General features: G+C 38.1%; 1 protein-coding gene across 5 annotated transcripts in view; it reads left to right on the forward strand.

Moving 5' to 3' along the window:
- RAF1 (Raf-1 proto-oncogene, serine/threonine kinase) overlaps positions 1 to 24,141 on the forward strand; it is a 67,231-nt gene that overhangs the window by 17,803 nt on the left and 25,287 nt on the right. For 4 of the 5 annotated variants that reach the window (XM_070574723.1, XM_070574724.1, XM_070574725.1 and 1 more), the window contains exon 2: positions 22,726 to 22,957. In XM_070574723.1, the coding sequence (XP_070430824.1) occupies positions 22,751 to 22,957 (207 nt within the window). In that variant the 5' untranslated portion in view covers positions 22,726 to 22,750. Of the gene's footprint in view, positions 1 to 21,964; positions 22,499 to 22,725; positions 22,958 to 24,141 lie in introns of those variants that run through there. The other variant, XM_008525638.2, reaches the window with a different exon arrangement.

The raw sequence follows: 24,141 nt of genomic DNA on the forward strand, positions 1-24,141 counted from the left end.
TTAAATTAACATAGAAGAATCTAAACTATAACTAGCATTATTTGGTTATGCTTAGGAAAGCATTCTTGTTTTGCAACAGGTACCCAAAAGATTTGAGAATCATTGTATTTCCTTTAAACTGAACTATTTCCCCCCTAAATCTAAAATCATTCTCTTTCTACACATTCTTTTGCATTCTACATGATCTTATGCATGTTTAAAAATACCTTTCTTTAGTAGGGGCACTGTGGTTTAAAACCACTTTGTATTTTCAGCAGTGTATATTTAGGACAAATTGGATACGTGTGTAGGTGGAAAATGTTTACAGTTTAGTGTGACCGAGCAGGTGAACAAGAATGATGCTTGGCTTTATTTTTAAATGAGAAGAACTATGAAGGGAAATGCTAAACAATACTAGTGAATCCAACTTTGGAAATAACTCCAGCCTAGTAGAATTCCATAATGGCTTCAGTTGGGTATTATCAGCTGGTTTTTGTCTGTTTGGGATCTGTCTGATGATTTGTTATAGGACGTTAGCTGACTACCAGTCAGTAATTCTATTGTGCTGATTCTGCAGTTGTAGAATTTCACACTTGTCAGTGTTCTAGTTCTGGAGCGTAGTCCCTCAGCATAGTGTGGCTCATAAATGACCGCACCGATGATTTCTATTAGAACTCAGCACTCGTTGGACCCAGATGCCAGTGTTCGTTATTCATTCAGGAAGTGTCTTAGGGACTTACTGTTAAAGGTGATGGGGTTATAAGGGTGAAATGAACTTAGCTTCTTGGAGTGTGCTGTCTAGTGAGATAGGCAGACGGTAATCACTAAGTAGGCAGATGCTAGTATGATTTCAAAGTATTATATTAGATGGTGTAAAGTATTATGAAAAGAGTAAAGCTGAGTAAACAGAGAAGAATGATGAGGAGGGGCAAGGATACACTTGAACAGGATGGTCAAGGAGGTCCCCTTTGAGGAGTGACATTTGAGTGGAAACATGATTGGCAAGAAGTGAGCTAGCAGCAAGAAGGTCAGTATGACAGAAATAAAGTGAGAAAGAGAGACGATAAGGTAGAGAAGGGAGATAGGACCTGGGTCATCATGTAGGCCTTGTAGGTCATAGTTAAAGAATTTGGGTTTTGAGTGTGATGGGGAACTGATGAAGGATTTTGGCAGAGGAATAATGTGACTGGATTTGTGTTTTAAGATCAGTCTGTAGAGAATAGATTTAGAGGGATTGGGAGTGGACATACTGACACTTGGAGTAATCTAGGCAAGAGATGATGGTGCTTTAGGTTAGATTGGTTGGGGTTAGGTTAAGGTTGTTGGATTTTTGAAGTAGGAACTCACAGGGCATGATGGATGAATAAATGTGGGTGAGGAAAAAAAGGAATCAAGGATAACATCCGGGTTACTTTGTTGTGCTGATAAGCACTCATACTATTATTAATAACAGTAATATAGCTATCATGTAGTAATAGCTATCTTGGATTAAGTGCCCACTATGTACCAGACATGGAGTTTTGCATTCTTTGTTGTGTTTCATTTACTTCTCACAACACGTGTTTAAAATATAGTGCTCATTTTACGTATTAAGAAATTAAGGCTTAGATGTGATTTGCCCAGGTCCACACGGCCAAGAAGGTTAATCAACTACAAGTCTCTTTGACTTCAAAGCATGTGCTCACCATATGTAGTCATTCAACAACTACTTGCTAAGTACTCTTCTAGGAGTTAAGTGCACGGAGGTTAACAAAGCTGAGTCACTGCTCATGGAGTTTAGAAAATTTATGATTTGTGTGTTAAAAAAAAGTCTTACCATAACAGTTTATGCAGTTTTATGGTCCAGCTGCGTAAGAGGATCTTGCTTACCTGAATGTTGGATTTTTGGTAGCCTTAATTTTCTGGAATACAGTTTGACCTTGCAAATAAACCTATACTTAAAGCCTTTTCATTACTCAGTAGGCTAAGTCCTTAGGCTCTTTATCTTCCTGTTGTGCTCCTTAATTCACAATCCCTATAATCTCTTTTCCTCAAATCAGGTTGTCAACAGCAAATGCTGAGGAGTAGGGGTGTTAATAGTGGTAAGTACAGTGATAGTCAGAAGTGGCATTGGCCACCGGAGTGCAAGAAATGTCTGAAGAATACAAAGGAGACACAGAATTCAGTTGTCTGTTACATTCGTTATCCTTGTTTCTGAAACTTCCACTATACCGCCAATATTAGAGAAGATTAAATGCCTACTGTTTAAGTCTGAAAGTTCTTTGAAGTCACATTTTATCTTAAATCTTTGGTTCTTGAATTTTACTTCATAATAGGTGTATTATAAAAATATTTAAAAATTTTAGTTACCTTATTAACCTTTCTCACTCAAGTCTGAGTAAAATTGTTGTTTTAGGAGAATCTTCTATATTTATGTTCTGTCAGTAACCAGAGATTACTCATCATAGTGATTTATAAATCCTTAAGAAAAGGTTGCTTGGTGTAGTCTATTTGGAAAGCCAGGGAACCACAGTCTGTATTAGGAAATTGTAATATATGTTAGATTTTCATGGCTCTAGACTCATCTAGCTGTTAGAGCCAGAAGGATCATTATAAGTCATCTCATCCAACTCCATATTTTGCAGAGGAGGTAACTTGAGGTCCAAAAAGGTGGTGACTTCTTTATGGTCACGTTTGTAGTTGGTTGCAGAGCCTGGATTTAAACTCACGTAAGGCAAATTATGTAACTTTTTTGAGTCTTATCCTTAATTGAAATTAAGAACATTGACCTCAGTTATGTGGATTAAGTGAAATAGCATATAAAACACCTATACACTCTGCCTACTTCGGGGTAGATGCCTAAAAGATGCTGTTTTTTTGTTTTTCTTCATCTGTCAAGTCTGTCCCTTTTCTACTATGTGTCATATTTCACTTTCTGGAAATTTTATTTCCCTAGTCCTAGTGACAGATGTATTCCAGAGAAGCAACTGAAAAGGAAAACTTCTGGTATTAGGTCCCCTGCCTGCTCACGAGTCTACAGTCTTCTAAGGATCTTCTGAGATTTGCTAAAGAACAGAGCTACAAGGCTTAAGAAGACCTGTGTTGCTTGCTTGATTTGTCATGGGTGGGTGTTGTATAAACAGTGGCAACGTGCGAGGGGCTTGAAGTGTGTCACCAGAATTTTGATTGTACCATTTTAAGAGTATGCACGGTAGGCCAATTTACTCTCTGAGCTCCCTCTTTTAATCCCTTGATCTTGGTGATTGTTACTGGTAAACCAGTGAAGTGAACACTCGTTTCTGTTCCCCCCATTTCATGGTAACTGTGTCCCATATTTTTATCTGAGGAGCTGTCAACCCTTATTCCCTGTTAGATAGCCATCCAATTTTAATGAGATTGACCCCATCCTTAGCACTAGGGGAGAGGGTGATTAGCTTAAACCAATCAATAAAGCCCAGCCATTAGGATATAATGATTTGTTCACCGTGATTCACGGAAGGCTAGTGAGATATGAAATCATGTTTGGGTCTTCCTTATTCCAAAGAGCTTCCCTGAGAAATGCTTTTTACCTCCCAGACTTAAATGAGGATACATGTAGCTCTCAGAATCTGCTTATAGTCACACACATTGTGACTTGGGGTGGTGGGGTCAGTGTTAGAATGAAGCAAACACCAAGGAAGGCAGAGAGGAGAAAACAAAAGAAACCAGATTTTTAGTGACCTTGAGCCATTGGACCAAGCCTTCCTGAAGCCATTCTCCCTTTGCTCTTGTCAGTTAAATGAACCAGTAAATTACTTTTTATTTATGCGGTTTGAGTTGGATTCTCTGTTACTTGCAACCTCAAAACTTTTTTTTTTAATCTGTTGGGGGTTTTTTTGAGGAAGATTAGCCCTGAGCTAACATCTGCTGCCAGTCCTCCTTTTTTACTGAGGAAGATTGTCCCTGAGCTAACATCTCTGCCCATCTTCCTCTGCTTTATATGTGGGACACCTGCCATAGCATGGCTTGATAAGCGGTGTGTAGGTCTGGGATCTGAACTGGCAAACCCCAGGCTGCCGAAGCGGAGCATGCGAAGTTAGCTGCTGTGCCTGCCACCGGGCCGGCCCCAAAACTTTTAAATAATAGCACCTAGCTTATCCCTAAATCACCTGTACTTCACTTCAAATATTCAGAATCCTGTATCTAGGAAAGTTAGTTCAAGGAGCATGCTGCCTGGTGAGTTAAATTTGTCAGCAATCATTGGTTGAGCTGCTCATCCACTCATTTACTCAGTACATTTTGGGCACCTACTCTATGCCAAACTCCATGCAAGGTGAGGGAGCTGAAGATTGGTTCCTGTCCTCAAGGAACTTACAGTTTAGAGGTGGCAAGTCATATAGCTGCATTCAAGTAATAGTTAAATGTCTTTTTTCTTAACGTAAGCTTCCCCCCAACCATTGTTTTAATTTTCTTTGTTTTAGAATAGGCTGCTATATCTCATTTGTATTTCTTTATCGTAATATTTCTACCTTACAGTATAGTGTATAGTTTTACTAGTTATGTAATACGTATGTATATATTCCCTACCTCGTTTGTTACAGTCTCCATAAAGGTATAATGGATAAATATACTTGGACTTTTTAAATGTTAAAATATGTTACTGCCATATAAAACAGCAAATCAGAAATGAGCAAAGGAAGAGCTAGTGAAAGGGTTTCCAATTGTGCTGACCCTTTTCCCGGTGATACTTGATTCTTTTTGGATCATGCATTCCTTTCAAATGTTGATAGAAGCTAAGGTCTCTCCCCAGAAAGATGTAAATCTACACATACCCAAGATTCTGTATTCATTTGCTGGGAGATCTTGAATTCACTGAAGCTCTCAAAAGTTGAAGGTCTCAAGTTAACCCCATACCTGCCACTAAATGATGCTCTAGTTCTTAAGCTTACTAATGAGTATGATGCACTTAAAAAAAAAAAAAACTTCCTATCTGAAGAATTTGTAATAGGAGAGGTACACAATTTTTGCTAACTTTCAGAATGCTTTTTATGTATTAGACTGTAAGCTAGATACTTTTCATACGTTAACTTATTCATTCTGTGATTTGGTAACATTTGTACTATATTATCTTAACTTTACGGCTGAGAAACTTGAGACCCAGGGAGTTTAAAAGTTGCCCAAGTTTAGACAGCCTGTAAGTAGTGAAATTGGATTTCAAACCCAGTACCTGTCTTACCCACAAAACTATTCTGCTTCTTAAGTACTGTAATTGATAGAAAGTGCTCCGTCTAGTTCCTAGGATATGGTAACTGATAAAAACTCTTGCTGCTGTTGCTGTTCATTTATTTAGCAAATATTTTTTGAGCCACTTGCTCCTTGTACCTTCAGTTCTTAAGGATAGAAATGTTTTTTCTTAGGACTCTTAGATGCAAGGAGCAGAATCCATTTCAAGCTAGAGTAAATATAATAGTGAATCTTGTAGGTGGATACTGGGGCAGGAAAAGTTCCAGGATTTATGAAGGAGTGGAACCAGGAATTAGAAAATTCAGAAACCCAGATAGCCCCTACCAAATTACTGCAGACCTGCTTTTTTTTGGTAACAGCTTTTTGAGATATAATTCACATACCATGCAATTCATCTATTTAAAGTATATAATTCAGTGGCTTTTTAGTATATTGGCAGAGTTGTGCAACCATCACCACAATCAATTTTAGAACATTTTCATTGCCACCGAAAAGAAATCCCTTAGCTATAACTCTCCAAAATTCCTCACTTCCCCAGCCCTAGACAAACACTAATCTACTTTCTATCTCTGTGGACTTGCCTGTTCTGGACTTTTATGTGAATGGAATCATGTAATATGTGGAGTTTTGTGACTGGCTTCTTTCACTTAATGTTTTCAAGGTTCATCCGTTTTGTAGCATGTATTAGTATTTGATTCCTTTTTATGGCTGTGATACTCCATTGTTTGGATAGACCACATTTTATTTATTCATTCACATTCATCAGTTGATGAATATGGCATTTGGGCTGTTTCCACCTTTTGACTGTTAGGAATGCTATGAACATTCTCATGTTCTAGGGTCCTAATAACCTGTAAATCCACCCTGAAGTCCTCTAATTCTAGTCTGCAGGAAGGAGAGAAGTCTTATGTTCTTACTGCTCTGGGCAGGCTTTTGTAAAGTAAAAGAATAATTTTACTAGGTTTTATTTGGAAATATTGAAAGTAACCAGAGAATCTTTTTTTGTTTTTAGTTAGATTTTTGAGTCCACAGGGGTCCTGAGACTCCAGGCTGGGAGTAGGACTGATCTAGTCCTAGCCACCTTGTTTTTGTGATGAATCCACAAGGTCCAGGGAGGTACATGGGCCTGCCCAGTGCCTCCAAATTTAGTATCAGTGACTTTAATAGTGTTTCAGTGTTTTGACCTGTAATGATCAACATGCCATCTCTCTCTTTTTTTTTTAATAACATGGTTGGTTTACGAAAGTGTAAACAATTTTTTTTTCTTGAAGAGGGTTAGCCCTGAGCCTAACTACTGCCAATCCTCCTCTTTTTGCTGAGGAAGACTGGCCCTGAGCTAACATCCATGCCCATCTTCCTCTGCTTTATATGTGGGACGCCTACCACAGCATGACTTTTTGCCAAGTGGTGCCATGTCTGCACCGGGATCCAAACTAGCGAACCCTGGGCTGCCGAGAAGCAGAATGTGCGCACTTAACTGCTGTACCACTGGGCTGGCCCCTAAACAATTTTTAAAAAATTTATTGTGGTGAAATACACAGTCATGCACCAAATCATGATGTTTTGGTCAAAGATAGACTGCATATACCATGGTAGTCTCATAAGATTAGTACTACATAGCTAGGTGTGTCATCAGCTGTAACATCTAGGTTTGTGTGAGTATACTCTATGATGTTCACACAACAGTGCAGTCACCTAAGGATGCATTTCTCAGAAGATATCCCTGTTGTCAAGTGACTCATGAGTGTATGTAACATAAATTTACCATCTTAACCATTTTTAGGTGTACAGTTCAGTGGCATTAAGTATAGTCACACCGTTGCAACTATCACTACCATCCATCTTCAGCACTTTTTCATCATCCTATACTGAAACTCTGTACCCGGTAAATTCCCCACCCCCTCCTCCCTCTCCTGTCCCTAGCAAACTACCTTTCTACTTTGTGTCTGTGTGAATTTAACTGCTGTAGGAATGTTACATAAGTGGAATCATGCAATATTTGCCCTCTTATGACTGACTTATTTCACTTAGCATAATGTCCTCAAGGGTCATCCATCTTGTAGCATGTATCAGACTCTCCTTGCTTTTTAAGGCTGAATAATATTTTTTTCTATGCATAGAGCACATTTTGTTATCAGTTCATCTGTCTCTTGGCACTTGGGTTGTTTCCTTTTGGCTATTGTGAATAGTGCTGCTACAAACATGGGTGTGCAAATATTTCTTTGAGTAACTGCTTTCAGTTCTTTGGGATCTATATCCAGAAGTGGACTTGCTGGATCATATAGTAACTATTTTTAATTTTTTGAGGAACTGCCATACTGTTTTCCATAGTAGCTAAACCATTTTACATTCCTACCAGCAATGCATGAAGAGTCTCAGTTTCTCCACATCCTTGCCAACACTTCTTTTTTTTGGTAACAGCATCCTAAATGGGTGTAACGTGGTATCTCATTGTGGTTTTGATGTTCGTTTCCCCAATGATTAGTGATGTTGGGCACCTTGTCATGTTCTTATGGGTTCTTTCTATATCTTCTTTGGAAAAATTTCTATTCAGATCCTTTGCCTATTTTTAAATTGGGTTGTCTTTTTTTATTATTGAGTTGTAAGAGTTCTTTATTCTGTATTCTATAGAATATTTGTATTCTAGATGCAAGTCCTTTATCAGATATATGATTTGCAAATCTTTCGTCCCATTCTTTGAGTTGTCTTTTTGCTTTCTTGATGGTATCCTTTGAAGCACAGAAGTTTTTAGTTTTGATGAAGTCCAGATTATCTGTTTTTTCTTTTGTTGCTTATGCTTTTGGTATTACATCTTAAGAAGCCACTGCCAAATCTAAGATCATGAAGATTTACTCCTCTGTTTTAAGTGTTTTATAGTTTTAGCGCCTACATTTAGGTCTTTATCCGTTGGGTTAATTTTTATATATGCTGTGAAGTAGGGGTCGAACTTCATTCTTTTGCATGTGGTATCCAATTGGCGCAGCACCATTTGTGCTAGGATGGTTTAATTGTTTGACACCCTTCTTAATTCTGTTCCATTGATCCATGTGTCTGTCCTTATGCCAGTACCACACTGCCTTGATGATGGTAGCTTTCTAATAAGTTTTGAAATTGGAAGGTATGAGTCTTCCAACTTTGTTCTTTTTCAAGATTCTTTTGGCTATTCTGAGTCCCTTGAGTTTCCATATGAATTTTAGGGTCAGCTTGTCAGTTTCTACAAAGAAGCCAGCAAAGAAGCTATTCTGGTAGGGATTGTGTTGAATCTACCAGTTAGTTTTGAGAATATTGCCATTTTAACAGCAAACTTGGTTTTACTGCTTTGGAAAAAATGAACCAAGGTTTTTATCTTACAGCTCCTGACTTTACGTGTTCTCAGTTCGAAGGACCATTCTGTCTAGGCTCAATTTCAGATCAAGTTCCCAGCTTGGATTCTTGTTCCATTCACTTGTAGTGGGGCCTAGAGGGTCAGGATCATGAATATAAACATATAAACATTGCTGCTTGGGGCTTACTCCTATGGGTGAAGGAGAGAAGTTCTCAAAAGAGGAGTGTGAGTTTGAGAGACAACATAGAGTTGTCCACCACAGTTTTCATTGATGGAGGCAGTAGTTCAGAGTAGAAAGGCTGTGAAACACTTGGAAAGTATAGTGAAATAGAGCCTTGAGGTACATCCATCGTTGGGGCAGGAGAAAGAATAGAAGCCAGCCAAGCAATAGTGGAGATGCAGTTGGAGACAGAAGAAGCCCCTGGAGGTGCAGTATAATGAAAGTCTCTTTAAGGGGAAGAGAGAAGGAGCAGGCTGAGAAAAATTCTAGATTTGATTGCTAAGACTTTATTGTTGATCAGACTTGCCTGAAAGCCTGACAGATAAGTAATGGCAAAGTACAGGGTCTTTTATGTAAAGAATGTATTGCCTCTGCTAGACTAGTGGTTCCCCAATTTCAGTCACTCATCTGTTACCTTCCTCACTTTTACTAGAACAGAGAACCACCTACAGTACTGCTTACTTAATATTTTCTCTTAAATAGCTCACTTTTAAAAATTAAATACATTTATTTATTTATTTTTCTTTTTCTCCTCACAGCCCCCGGCACATAGCTGTTTTATTTTTAGTTGTGGGTCCTTCTAGTTGTGGTATGTGGGATGCCGCCTCAGCATGGCTTAATGAGCGGTGCCATGTCCCCGCTCAGGATCTGAACCGGCGAAACCCTGGGCCACCGAAGCGGAGCGTGCGCACTTAACCACTCAGCCACGGGACTGGCCCTTAAATACGTTTATTTTTAAAAGGAAGCTTTAAGACACTACTGTATATAGAAAACCAATATAGACATTTCTGCCGTGATGTGATAAATGTTCCTGAAAATCCATACATTTTGCCAAATTATACACAAAAAAGTAACAGCGCTCATGGGCAAAATGAGGACAGACCACTTAATATCTGTGCAACCTAAGACTCCTAATATAAATATAATATAAATATTAGCATAGTTTAAAAGACACTTAAGTTCTTTTTTTTTTTGAAACCATTTTATTAAGCTCTCCTCACTCCTCAGAAGTCTATTCCAGCAGATTTTCTCTTTGCCATGGGTATCACAGACACGGGGATGTGACCAGCACACCCTCCCCTCCCCCCACGCCCTACTACATGACCCACCCAGGAGAGGAAGGCTGCTCCTCAGACAGGCTGCTGCAAGGTAGGCTGGGGCCAGGAGGGCAGCTCCCCCCTGGCCTTGGCATGGGCAGTTAACCAGTAGTAACCCCTCAAAAAAGGCATGTTAAATTCTTAATATATGTATCATATTAAATAGAACTTTAACTTAAAGGTGAAAGTAGTTTGAGGCTGTTGAGTTACAGAGATAAGAGCTGAGTGATAGCATCATCCTAAACTACAGGGGCAAAGCAGGTGCAGGCTTCCTTGCTGGAAATGTAGTGATGTATTGAGGGTGCATGGCTGTGACTCATTATCTTGTGTTGATTTCTTTTGCACAAAATTGGAGGTAACTGTGTTATAAACACTTGCAAAACACACAGTCAAAATGAACCCAGAAGAAGCTACCAGGAGAATAGAATCACATTATAGTACTAGATTCCTAAAACAAAAACAACAGTTTTAGTTAGATATGATGGTTTGCCAGTGGTGTTGAGTGTAAAATCTGTTTTTATTAAGAAGAGAGATTAGGGGGACTGGCCCGGTGGCGTAGGGGTTAAGTTTGCTCGCTCCACTTTGGTGGCCTGGGGTTCACGGGTTTGGATCCTGGGTGTGGATCTGCACACCACTCATCAAGCCATGCTATGGGAGCATCCCACATACAAAATAGAGGAAGATGGCCACAGACGTTAGCTCAGGGCCAATTTTCCTCACACACAAAAATAAATAAATAAAAAGGGAGATTAGGAAGTGTTAAAGAGGTATTAAAGATACCAAACTCAGACTTCTTCCTTCTCATAACCTTTATCTGGTTGATTCAATTCTATGTTGTCATATCTACAAGTCCCTTAAAATCATTTTGTAAACCATGAATAATATATGGCCCATGCTTTGGGAAATCCTATGCTGCTAAACTATTCACGCTTTTCAGTCACCTAGAACGTCTCAAGACCTAGCACAGGTCCCACTACCCCCTCTATAAGGAAGATTGTACTTAAAGGGGTATAAGATCATGTAAAACTTTAAAAATGTCAGCTGTTTCCTTCTCTCCCTTCTCTTTCTCTCTCTGAAGGAAAGAAAAAGCCATCATGTAGGTAAGTGGTGGTGGCAGTTTGAGGTTGCTAGAAAGGGTCACATAATTATGGATTCTTGTTCCTGATGCACACTTGTCATCCAGGGATTTCCCTCCACTGGCTTCCTGCAGATTTTGTGTGCTGCTTTCCTGTGTTGGATGCCCGGTTTCCTATATCCCAAGTCTTTCTCTTTCTTGATTTACTCCTATACGTGTAACAAATCCCTTGTGAAAGGGATCATGAAGGTAAAATTTTTGTAATTAGGAATGTCAGAAAATACCTCTTTTCTATCCTCATTGGTAGTTTTGTTGATTATTCCAAGTTGGAGATAATTTTCCTTCAGAATTTAAAAGGCTTTGCTCCATTGTGTCTTCTAGCTTCTAGTGTTGAGAAATTTGAAGTCATTCTTCTTCCTAGTGCTTTGTCTTTTTTCTCTAGAAGTTTATAGAATCTTCTGGTTCCCCATTATTGTAAAATTTAATGTGCTGGGCATTCTTGGGCTCTGTTCTGATAACTCCAGTTAATCTAATAGCTCAAGTCATCCAGTTGTGTTTTTTTATTCCTGTGTGTTTTGGTCTTTATCATCCATGTTAGAGACTTTCCTAAAATGACTGGTAATCCTTGGCAGTCTGTTTATTTTTAAAAGGATAAGGATAAACAACTGATTGGAATCTTTGAGTGTATAGGTTAGGCGTGTTGTCTTTGAGCTTCTCTGCAAGGTAGGGGAACTCATGCTAGTTTCTCTGAGCCTGAGCCCAGCTATGGAAGAGGCGTTGGTCTCTGCATTCAAACATTCAGTTAGTATAGTTTCCAGAATGGCATCCATACTCTCAATTGTACCTGGGATCCCCCAGTCTAGAGACCCTCTATTTTACCTTTTCCAAGAATAAAGAAGGGGTGGACCTTCTTATTAGAAGGGTTTCAGAGAGCTCTTTGGGAACTAGGCTGTTGAGTTTTACTTTTCTTCGGAGGAATATAAAAAACACAAAACAATCTCACCAACACTTAACTGTGCTGAGGGAAATGGACCTAATGTGAAATTCTTAAAAAAAGTTACACCCACTGCTGTTGCATTTATCAATCTGTATCTTTACCTCTCTAAACTTTTAGAAGCCTTTGTCACTTCTAAGAAGATGAAGTAGCAGCATAACCCTCCTTTTCCGGGTTAAACCTACCGCTCCCCCCTCAAAAAAATCAGAAAAAATAGGCAGCAACCAGTTGCTTCAGAAAATAACCTTATTTTAAATACGAAAATTCACCCAAGTCCAGTTTTAAAATATTAAAAACATGACAGTAGAAGCATTCATACATAATTCTTACCTTTGACCCAGTAATCCCACACTTAGGGTGTTAATCAAAATACCTATATATCTGAAGGTATTTATTTCAGGTTCTTTGTTAGGACAGATAAGGGACCCCATTGTTTATAAGATGCGTTCTGATTTCAGAGATTTTAAAAATTTTAAAAGTATGACTTAAAAGTAGTAAGAATAAATTCCATTCAACACAATAGAGTATGATTATACAAATAATTATCAAATATTTTAAATTATATTTGGAAGGAGAATAATGTAGCATAGGATTCGGATTGAGAATGCAGTTGTGTATACATATGGACAAGGATTAAGGCCACAACTAACCCCCAAGGCATCATTGCTAAATAGCAAAAGCTCCATAGCTCAGTCAGCAGGACTGCCTCTTTCATGTGAATTAGGAGAATCCCCTTATTCCAGGCTGATGCTGTCTGTGTACCAGGCACATGGCTTAGCAAGTGAGCATGGGCTGAATTTCTACCCTCCCTTAATTTCAAACTGTGCTGGCTCTCCTTGTGTAAGGCAGAAGCTATAGTAGTATCATTTACTGTACGTCAGGCACAGTACTAGGTGCCTTACAAACATTATTGAACAGTTTTTGTAACAACACAATGAGGGTAAGTACTGTTATCCCTTTTTACAGTTATTTCGTCAGTCCAGACTTCTTCTGAACTCTATAATTGTGTATGTACTGCGTATGTAGTTTATTTGCAATATAGCAGCTGGAGCAGTCCTTTTGAGACCTAAGGCAGATTGTGTCTCTCCTCTGCTCACAATCTTTAAATGGCTTCCCATTTCACTCAGTAAACGGCACAGTCCTTACAGTGACGTATATGGCAGTATGTTATCTGCATTGTCTCCTCTTCCGCCAGCTATGCTCTCACTTCACTGAACTCCATAATGTCTTTGCTATTCCTTGTACACAGAAACACTCCTGCTTTAGAGTTTTCGCTGGCTGTTCTGCTCCCTTGAATGTTCTCTCAGCTCTCTGCAAGTCACACTCCCTGGCTTCCAAGTCTTGGCTCAGCTGTTACCTCCTCATTGAGGCCTACTCTGACCTCACTGTATAAATTGCAGCCTGCCTCCCTTCCGCCAGCACTTATCACCTACTATCTTATTATATAATTTACTTGATTGTATGTCCTTCCACTGGAAGATATGCTTCTCCTGAGATCAGGGGTCTTTGTCTCTAATTCACTGAGATAATCCAAGCATCTAGACCAGTGCCTGGTACATAGTAGGTACTCAGTAACGTTTATTGCATGAATGATTGAGTGAGAAAATTGGTGTGGGGGAAGTTAAGCAGTTTGACAAAAGGCCACACAGCAATAAAAGATAGAGGTAGATTTTAAACTGATATCCATGTATTATACTTCTAATATTAGAAGATGATATCCAAAAAATACTGTGTTAGGATGAGTAAAGTTATGGGTAACTTTTTTCCTTTACCCCCTCCCCAAATTTAATTCTTATTATATCATATTTTACTTAAAAGTATATTTAAAAACAAGTTACCAGTGTGGAAGGAAGGAGCCGGCTATCAGGAAGCTAGAGCAGGCAGCCACAAGCTTGAAATCTGGCACCTCATCTGAGCAATAGCTTGTCCCACAAATGCACTGATCTTATCTGCCTTAAGAATAAAGAACAATGATGTGATAAAGCCCTGGTAAAACTTGTGAGTGCTTTTGATGTTAGATATTCTGTCAGTAATCTTGACTCTCTATTTTACTGTGTAATCATGGACAATTTTATTTAAACTTTTTGGCCCTCAGTGTCCTCATCTCCAAAATCAGGATAATAGTCTCTCTCATAGAATTGTTAGGAAGATTAAACGAGATGCTGTATGTAAAGGGCTGATGCTTAATATGTACATACTGAAATGTAAAAACTCAATAGCTGTTAGCTAATATCATTATTGTTATTGTTGCTGCTTACTTGGTACAGAAGTTTAAGAAATTTACTTTTTGGTAAGTACATCTTGTTGCCTGGTGACTTTTGGCAGGTGTCAAAATAGAGAACAAACCAATATTGTTATTGTTCAGATGACCAGTCTTTGTTAAATATTTGTGTTTTTCATGGATGCTTGCTTGTGGTTATAACTTTATATTACATCTTAAAAATAGCTCCCCCCTTAATAATTTACGTAAATTTTAATATTAAATAATTAAAATATTTAATATATTTTGGATTCTGTAACTACCATCCCCTTGGTTTTGAAGTCTTGGTTGAATAATGCCTATGGGTTGGGCGTCATGCTAGGACAAAGAGGTCATGTATTCTATCCTCAGGGAGCTTACAGTCAGATAGGGAGGCAGACATGTAAATAAATAATTACAATACAGGGTGGAAAGTGCTGTTAATTATATGTGTGTGTATATATATATGAATAATATAAATATGAAAAAGAGGAGGGAGTAGTAAATTCTTTATGAATAGGGAGCAAAGAAGGGAGGCTTTATGAGGCAGAATTTCGGGTTTACCTGAAGAATGTCACAGAATTCTACTGAGGAGCTGCCCTCACAGAACGACTTTCAGAAACCTACTTTGTACATTTTTAGGTTTTAATACTGTACAAAGACTGGGTCTCTTAAACCATACAGAAGAGAGTGTTAAAAAAAAAAGTTGCAAGACTGAATGAGTACAATCTTTGTTGTGTACGCTTTGGAGAAGGATTTAAATTAGGCAGGGAATCTACATTAAGTTCAGTGAAATAGAGTTGGGACCATACTCTCATTTGGTATTTTCTTTGAAAGCAGAAAAGAAGGTCATCTCAGCAGGCAGGAAACAGAAGCCCTCACAGCAACAAAGATCATTATGAGAAGTGATAAATGAGAAAGTGATAAATGAGGAAGGGCTACTTTGAGAGAGAGATAAATATTAGAACCTCAACATAGGGCAAAATAATTTAGTAAATGAGACAGTATAGTATAAGAACCAGGGGTATGTAAGTTCCATACCTTCAAAATGTCATATTATTTAAAAGTTAGTGAACCATGTAACTTAATCAGCCTTGGAGAATGGTCTCAGGCTACTGTCAGTGTATCCATTAAAGTAGCTAGCCTCACAGTAAATTTGAATGATCAGTAAGGTCACAAAATAACTAATGGTACCTGAAAAAAGAATGAAAACTTAATATACTGAGTTTTTTTCTGTACACATAGCAATGAAATACATGAAAACTAGAATTACATGCAGTAAGAGAAATGACTTTTTTTTTTAAAGATTGGCACCTGAGCCAACATCTGTTGCCAGTCTTCTTTCTTTTTTTCTTCTCCTTTTTCCCAAAGTCCCCCAGTACATAGTTGTTTATTCTAGTTGTGAGTGCCTCTGGTTCTGCTATGTGGGACGCCGCCTCAGCATGGCCTGATGAGTGGTGCCATGTCCGCGCCTAGGATCCGAACTGGTGCAATCCCAGCCACCGAAGCGGAGCACTCGAACTTAACCACTCGACCACGGGGCTGGCCCCAGAAACGACGATTTTAAAATGTAACATAAGGTGGCATTAGCACACATGTGGAGAGAGTTCATTGGTAGGACTAAGAAAGACACTTTTAAGACTAGATGGATCCTTAAAAAAAGGGAAGATGTATTTTGTATGGATAAATGCATTTGGATAAATTGATGCAAGCTCTCCTGGGGATTCTAAATATTACACCAGTAGCTTTCAGATTAGTAGTGATCCACACTAAGAAATACATTTTTCTTTTTTTAAAAGTTTGGTACCTGAGCTAACAACTGTTGCCAATTTTTTTTTTTTATTCTTCTCCCCAAAGCCCCCCAGTACATAGTTGTATATTCTAGTTGTGAGTGCCCCTGGTTGTACCAAGTGGGACGCCACCTCAGCATGGCCTGATGAGTGGTACCATGTCCGCACCCAGGATCTGAATTGGTGAAACCCTGGGCCCCCGAAGCAGAGCGCCTGAACCCAACCACTTGGCCCTGGGGCCGGCCCCAAGAAGTACATTTTATAATATGTGTATACCTGAATAAAAGATTTCTCAAAATAGTACATATTTGTACTGTGTGATACATTCTACTCTATCTTCTTTTTTTTTTTTTAAAGGTTGGCACCTGAGCTAACAACGTACCAATCTTTTTTTTCTTAAAGATTGGCACCTGAGCTAACAACTGTTGCCAGTCTTCTTTTGCTTTTTTCTCCCCATAACCCGCCCAGTACATAGTTGTATATTTTAGTTGTGAGTCCTTCTAGTTGTGGCACGTGGGACACCACCTCAGTGTGGCCTGATGAGTGGCGCCATGTCTGCACCAAGGATCCGAACCAGCGAAACCCTGGGCCACTGTAGCGGAGTGCGCAAACTTAATCACTTGGCCATGGGGCCAGCCCCTCTTATTTTTTAAGAAAGCTGGTCATGACCCACCAAAATGATTTCCTGACCACTAATGGGTCATACTCCACAGTTTGAGAAAGTGATGAGTTATACTCTAGGGAAGAAAGAGACTTGAGTTTTTGAAGTCTCTTCCCTGAAGAAGCTGGCTATTAAGAGAGTACGTATTCTGTCCTTGTTTGAAACCATATTGGGTGCTCTTTTAGTTATACCACAAAAAGGGCCCGAAGAAGGCAGCGGAAATGGATGTGAAGGTAGGACTCCTGTCAGATTGTTCAGGGGCTCCGCCTTTGACTCTTCCTTGAGTCCTCATGCTGCATAATTCAGGGCTGTGTGTCTTTCTACTATAGTTATTTTGTTTGCCCCTAAACTCAGTACTGTTTAGAATTTATAAACCATCTTTTACTTGGATATAGAAAAGTATCTTTCTCTAACTTTCTAAAAAGGAATATTCATGTAAAGAATAATTGAAGAGAGATTATGACAAGTGAGCTATGATAAAAATGGACTTTTTGGTATAGAAAGATAGAGCTTTGAAAACAGTTTAGAGTATAAAAATCATGAATTACATGACTAAAGCGAATATATCTTTAAACTCCAGTATGGTAGAATGAAGTATGAAGCCAATAAAAGGCAAACTTTTTGCTGAACCTATGAAACCTTCCACCCTCAGAAATAATGTAGACTAGAAATACAAGAATTTGGAGAAATTTAGATAAACTCGTGAATGACAAATATGGAGGTGTGTCTATAGAAAGCTAAGATAATCTAGCAATTAATGAATTGTCCCCTTTTTCTGTCATAAAATATTCATCCCTTGATGTCTTTCAGAGACTGACTTTGCACTTAGTCCCATTGTGGCAGTTCTTTAATGGAATAGTAGCCAACGTGGAGGAAGCAGTGTGGGAGAGGATCTAGCAGGCCCTTTTTGTTTCTGAGGTGTTCTGTGCTGCTCGGGGCAGGGGATGGGGTTGAGGGGGTCTGGAATGCAGAAGGAAGCAGCAGTTGAATCTGAATTCTGGAATAGGCCAGAAGTCATATTAAGTAAATTATAGGCTTCCTAAATAATTTATAGAATTTCGCTGTCATAATAAATGAAATTATGAATGGGCTGTGTCTTTTCTGGTAAAAGGTAACTATTTTGTATATGAAGAGAGTTACCTAAAAAAAGATTATTTTTTTATCATTGGACAGAAATTAGCTTTTAAAATTAGATTTCATATAAACTTTTTGCTATCAAAGTTATCTTCAAATGCCATGTGTAACAATTCTCTCTTAAATACACTTTTATGTAAGGACTGAAAAGGTTGGATAAATATGAAGAAATTTATTTTTTTACATTTATTTATTTATTTATTATTTTACATTTTTAATTCATCTTTTTTTTGACATTTGGTTTATTTTTGATATTGCACAACACATATAGTGCTTTGCAGTATTTAAAAAATGTGTTAGTGACAGATAGATGGCGTTGGCCCCATTCTTACATTATGGAGAATAATTTATAATTCTAGCAGTGAAACCCAATAGTTTTCTACTTAAAGATGAAAGTATAAAATACTCTCTATTTAAAGCTTAAAAGTTTTCTCTTTAAAGTTTGCTCCGGCAAAACAAAGTAGAATTTTTCATAACTTTAGATAGTATTTTTTCTAGACAAAAAGTTGGGTAAATAGTCTTTAAATTAGACCGTTAGCCAGTGTGTTGGCAGTATCATTTCCTGGGAGATCTCGTTTTTGTAAACCAGTCTTGCTTTAAATTGTTCTAGTTTAGTTCCATGGCATTGGCTCTGAGGAAGTTAACAGTTTATGGATGTTATAGACAATGCTGCAGTAAATATTCCTGTGTGTTTTTGTAGTGCTGGGTCGTTTTTTTTCTCCCTGTAGGATAGTGTCAAATGGTGTGTGAATTTAAATCTTTAAGTAGCTAATAGACTCTATTAGATTGTTAGACTGTTGCGATTTACACTTTTAGCAAGTATAATGAGAAGTAGATTTCCTCAAATGCTTGTGATGGATGTTTTTATTAGTGTTTTAAATTTTATAAATCTGATATCAAAAATACTGTTTATAGCCTTCCTGTTCCTCTTCCGTGAATTTAATTCCCTGGTTTTTCTGTGGCATTGTTCATCTTTTTCTTATTAATTTTTAGGAGTTCTTTGTGTATTAGGAATAGTAATCTTTTATAGGGAGATATCTTTGTCTTTTTTTAAATGATTGATTTCTTCCAGCATAGTGAATTTCCCCATTCATGAGAGAATGCATTTGTTTTGAAACTTTTCTTTGGAACTTTGAAAGACCTTTCACATTCAGAAATTGATTTCTGCTTTGGACTGTCTAGTTTTAGTATGTCTCTAGGTGTGTATATGTGAACGTGTATATATTTTTTAACTTGGAGCATTTGGTTAACAGATCAGAGGGAGAGATCACAACATTAGAAGCTAGGTTTACGTTACATCTACGTTTACATTTGAGAGTAGAACCAATGGGGTTTCTGAACGTCTCCATTTAAGATTGAAGTATATTGCTGCTGTATGGTTTTTAGAAGATACTTCTTTCTTGTTTCAGAATTGATTAAGGAATACATTAGCATAGAGCTTCCTGTGATGAACAAGTTAGAGGTGTACCCATCAGCCATGGGGCAATTGGTAGGGCCCTTGGTCTTCCTGGACTTGTCTGCCTACCTCAGCATACCTTGCAGATATGATCCATCATTTTGTATGGGTGACGTGAAGAAGGTTGGCAAGCACTGACTTAGTATGCTTCTTAGCCTCTGAGTGGTCTTAAGACAAGGAAAAAGAAAAACTATGAATGATCAGTAGTCTAAAATTGAGAATTAAGTGGGTTTGCCTTTACTTTGTCACTTGATTGTAGTATGTTCTCTACTAAGTACCAGCACTGTTATTTTCTAATGCCTACAAGACTTAGAATTCATCATGAAATAACTGTGTTCCTGGACTTAGGCTACATTTAAGTCTCGTAAGTGGGTTCTTTAACCAATAGATTGTAATACAGTCTTCTCCCACAATTAAATACAGAATGCAATTTATTGCAGTTTGTCTTTTGCTGAATGGTAGGCATTTTTAAAATGTTTGCTACCAAATGGAGATTTAATTCACATTTACTAGTTCTTGATGGGTCTTTTCTATTAAAAATTCATATTTTTTGCAGCATTATTCTGGTTCCTAACTTCATTTAATTAATATTTGAATGCCTTCATGTTCTAGGTACTGTATTAAGTACTAAGAATACAGCAGTGAACAAGATTGGCAGGGCCCTGTCCTCATGGAGTGGACAGAGGGTGGTGGGGGGGTACTGATCCAAATCCCTAAACAGTCTAACATAGTACTAAGTGCCGTGATGAAAATAAGACAGAGTTATTTGATGGTGGTAGGGGAGTGGGGTCTTTTTGATAGGCTAGCTAGGGAAAGTGTTTGTAAAGAGAACTTTTAGGTGAAGACCTTATTGATATGAAAAGGCCAGCTTGCTTGTTTCTAGAGGTTTCAGTCTTCCTGGTGAAGGGAACAAGAAGTTCAAAAGCCTGAGGCGTGAAGCTTGGCATGTTCCGAAAGAAAGAGTTTAGCTTTTATTCTGAGTCTTAAACAGAGGAGGGACACAATGAGTTGCGTTTTTAGGATTGATCTGGCTGTTCTGTATCTATAGATCCTAGGAGCCACATCATTTCAGGGTAGTGAGATGCTCAGATGAGTCTTCTCTCTCTCTCTTTTCATCTTTTCCTCTCTCATCTGGTCCTAAACTCCTTCATCTCATCCTCTTTAGTTGGGAAGAAAGATCTAGGGGGAAAAGGAGCTGTAGATGCCCTTAAAAAGTGACCTCCTGGTAACTAAAGGATAGAGTTAGGAGTGTGTTGGGGCTCAGGTTTAGGTGCCAGAGGAAGGAGGCAGTAAGTCGTGGCCCTGCCACTTGAAGGCTGTGGGATCTTGTCCTGACCTTCCTTCTTACAGAAATAAAACAGGCTATTAGAAGTTTATAGTACAATGGTAAATTATAAAAAGCAAAAATTAGATACATAATATATAAAAAGTAAAAAGTCCTCACAATCCTGCTGAAATAGTACTTTATTATTTTCTTCCCTTTTTCTAGCTTAATATAAAAAAGGGTCAAACTATATTTTTCATTTTTTGTTTTGTCATGGATAGCATTTTCCATCTCTGCACATAAAGATCTACTTCATTTATCACACGAGTATTAACATGATTTGTTTAATTCTCTATTTTTGAGGTGTTTGATCTTTTTCCTAAGTTTTCAAGGATACAAACAATGCTGTAATGAAGATGCTTGTACATATATCTTTATGCACTTGCCTTATATTTCTGTAGGATAAATTCCTAGAGGGGAATTGAATTGCTAAATCAATTTATAGGAACATTTCAAAATTTTAATAGTTACTACCATAGTCTCCTCCAAAAAGGTTGTATGTAGACTGTGTGAGAGTAGGACCATGTTGTGATGTGAGAAAGTCTCTAAATCTCCCTGGTTTCTTCAACTGTTAACCAAGAATAGTTAATATCTATCATCTCCTCTTGATTCAGGCATGTGATATGGGAAAGAACTTAGCACAAAGTGGGTATTCAGACAGAAACTTCTGGTTGAAAACAAGAGGTTTGGATTAAATGGTCTTTAATTCTAGGCCATTTCAGTTCTGACTAAATGATTTCCAGTGTCAGTGTTATACATGAGAAGATAAGGGTTGGGAGCTGGCCCCGTTGGCCGAGTGGCCGAGTGGTTAAGTTCGCACGCTCCGCTGCAGGCGGCCCAGTGTTTCGTTGGTTCGAATCCTGGGCGCGGACATGGCACTGCTCATCAAAGCACGCTGAGGTGGCGTCCCACATGCCACAACTAGAAGGACCCACAACGAAGAATATACAACTGTGTACCAGGGGGCTTTGGGGAGAAAAAGGAAAAAAAGAAAACCTTAAAAAAAAAAAAAAAAAAAAGAAGATAAGGGCTCTGGAGTCAGAGCTGCCCAGTTCTGAATCCCATCTCTGTCACTTAAAGCTGTGTGAGCATTTTCTTGACTGTAAAATGGGGATGTAATTTCTGCCTAAGGATTACTCTAAGTGATATCTAAGGATATCACTCTAAGGGTTAGGTTGGATAATATGAGCGGGATGTATGCAGTATATACTTCCTCATAATAGTAGGCACATAGTACTGGTAGCTACTGTTAATAATGAGACAAAACAATTTTCTGAAGGAGGAAGGCTTGAGAAGGATGGGATTCTCTGTCAACATCACTGTTTTGTAAAAGAGGAAACAAACCTTTCACTTCTGCATGATTGCTGACTTCCAGTCAGTGCCAGAGCATTGCATGTCCTCACTGCAAAGTATCTGACTTACTGTCATGGTGTGACTTTCTGTGGACTTCTATCGCAGTGTTTTTGTTGCCTGATTAAAGCATTTGGTTACTTTTAGTTAGGTGACTATCTCTGTTTGCTTCCATTTACAAGCTTTGTTTCTGCACCAAGACTGAACTCTGAATGCTGTGGTGGAAAGTTCATGGATTTTAAATTTAAACAAATACAGAATCTGGTTGTTTTACTTATCACTTGGGTGGTGTTAGGCAAGTAGCATGATTTTTCTGTGCCTTATTTGTTTAAAAATAAAGAGTGGATGGAAGAAGGGATTTAAAATCTTTGGAGTCCTCACAAATTAAATGAGATAATTTATATATAAAAATGTCTAATACACATCCTAGAAATACTACTTTTCCTTCATTGAGGGCATAAAATTATGGCTTACACGTTTAAAAAAAATTTCTCATAGTGCTAACATGTTACTCATACTCAGTGGTAGTCACTCGTACTTAATATACAATAACCAAAGAAGAAGAGAAATATAATTGAAAAGTATTAGACTAGAAGTCAGGAGGCCTGGGCTCATGTTCCAGTTTGGCTTTTAACTGTCGGTGTAACCTTTGGTGAGTCTTTTGATCAGTAGTCCTCATTTTGCTCATTTTTGACTTGTGTATGAAATATTTTATGGAAATAAACTAATATAGAAGTTTTCTGATTAAATTATGTAAGCTGAAGGTATTACTTACAAGAAAGCCCATATACTACTGTTTTCACTATTACTCTGTATATTGTATTGCTGAGTTAATTGCTTTTGTTCTAGACTTATAATTATTTGTTTTTTTTTTACCAGGTTTAAGTATTTGTAAGCTGCATCAATGGAGCACATACAGGGGGCCTGGAAGACGATCAGCAATGGTTTTGGATTCAAAGACGCGGTGTTTGATGGCCCCAGCTGTATCTCCCCTACAATAGTTCAGCAGTTTGGCTATCAGCGTCGGGCGTCAGATGATGGCAAACTTACGGACTCTTCTAAGACAAGCAACACTATCCGTGTTTTCTTGCCAAATAAGCAAAGAACCGTGGTACGTGAACATTCCTTTTAGAACGTTAAGCTGCCCATCGCCTATAGAAAACATTGTGGATCGTGTTGCCCACCTTATAGACAGGCAAAATCTTCATTGTCACTTAGCATCTTTATTAATTGGCTTTTCAGTTGCAGGTTTTATTGCTTTATATTGCTGTGTTCCTTCCACACCCTGTGCTTTTCCCACCCCTTGGCCTTCCTTCTGTTATTACTCTTGCCTGGAATATCTTCTTTTCTGTCGCTTCATCCAAACAAATAGTACATTCTTATGGGGGTGTATTTCAAAGACTTTTCTTTGAAAAGCTCCCTTAGACCTTTCCAGCTAATTAAAACGTTTTTTTTTTAAGTTTTCTTCTGCATATTAAAGCAAAATGTTCTCTTAAGTTTTTTTGAATATAATCAAGTATATGGAAGAAAAGAAAATTTGCTAGAAAAAATTATTTTGATAAAGTTCATAGGCCCCAGGTAAAGGTGGAAATAACTTAGAAATCACAGCGTCTTCCTCTTTTCCAGAGCACTGGAACTAGCCGGTTATTTCTGCATAGTTTATTTTTGTAGTACCAGCAACAGATTCACGTTGGCATCATGGCAGGACACTGCTCTTTGGTTTTCTGACACAGAACCCCAACTTTTCCAAGAAATTACTGCTCAAAAAAGTTTCCTACTATCCTGGGAAAAAACCCACCTGGTTGGAACAGAAAAGTCAAGTTGTACTAATTTTGCTTGGCGGGCCATTTGAGAAAACCTTAGTTCAAAACTCCATGATCCCTCCTTTCCCACCCTCCATTCTTTATGTAAAATCAGTGCATTGGGTTTATTCTGTGTACCTAGGTGAGGCAAGGGTCTCAGGTTGGGAAGTCCAGTCCAGAGTTTTCTCATTTCTTTGTAAGAGTTCCACTCTTCCTAATTTAGGAATAAATTCCTTTGTACTTCTTTTGTGAACCTGAAGAGCCTCCCAGTAATGGTGGTGTACATTTAGGTAGATTTTGAACTGAAGGCAAAACTCAAAAGGCTTGAGTAAAGTTTGAGTGAATTTATTTTTGTTCCCCTTCCTAAAAATGAAAGCTTAATGGCTGGCAAAATAGTAATAATCCCCTTGTATTTCAACAGTGGTCTTTCATTTGCAAAGTGATTTTAACCTACTTTTTCTCATTACTTTCTAACCTTAAATGGAGAGCCCAA

Source organism: Equus przewalskii, chromosome 15 (genome assembly GCF_037783145.1).
Source record: "Equus przewalskii isolate Varuska chromosome 15, EquPr2, whole genome shotgun sequence".
Lineage (NCBI taxonomy): Eukaryota > Metazoa > Chordata > Mammalia > Perissodactyla > Equidae > Equus > Equus przewalskii.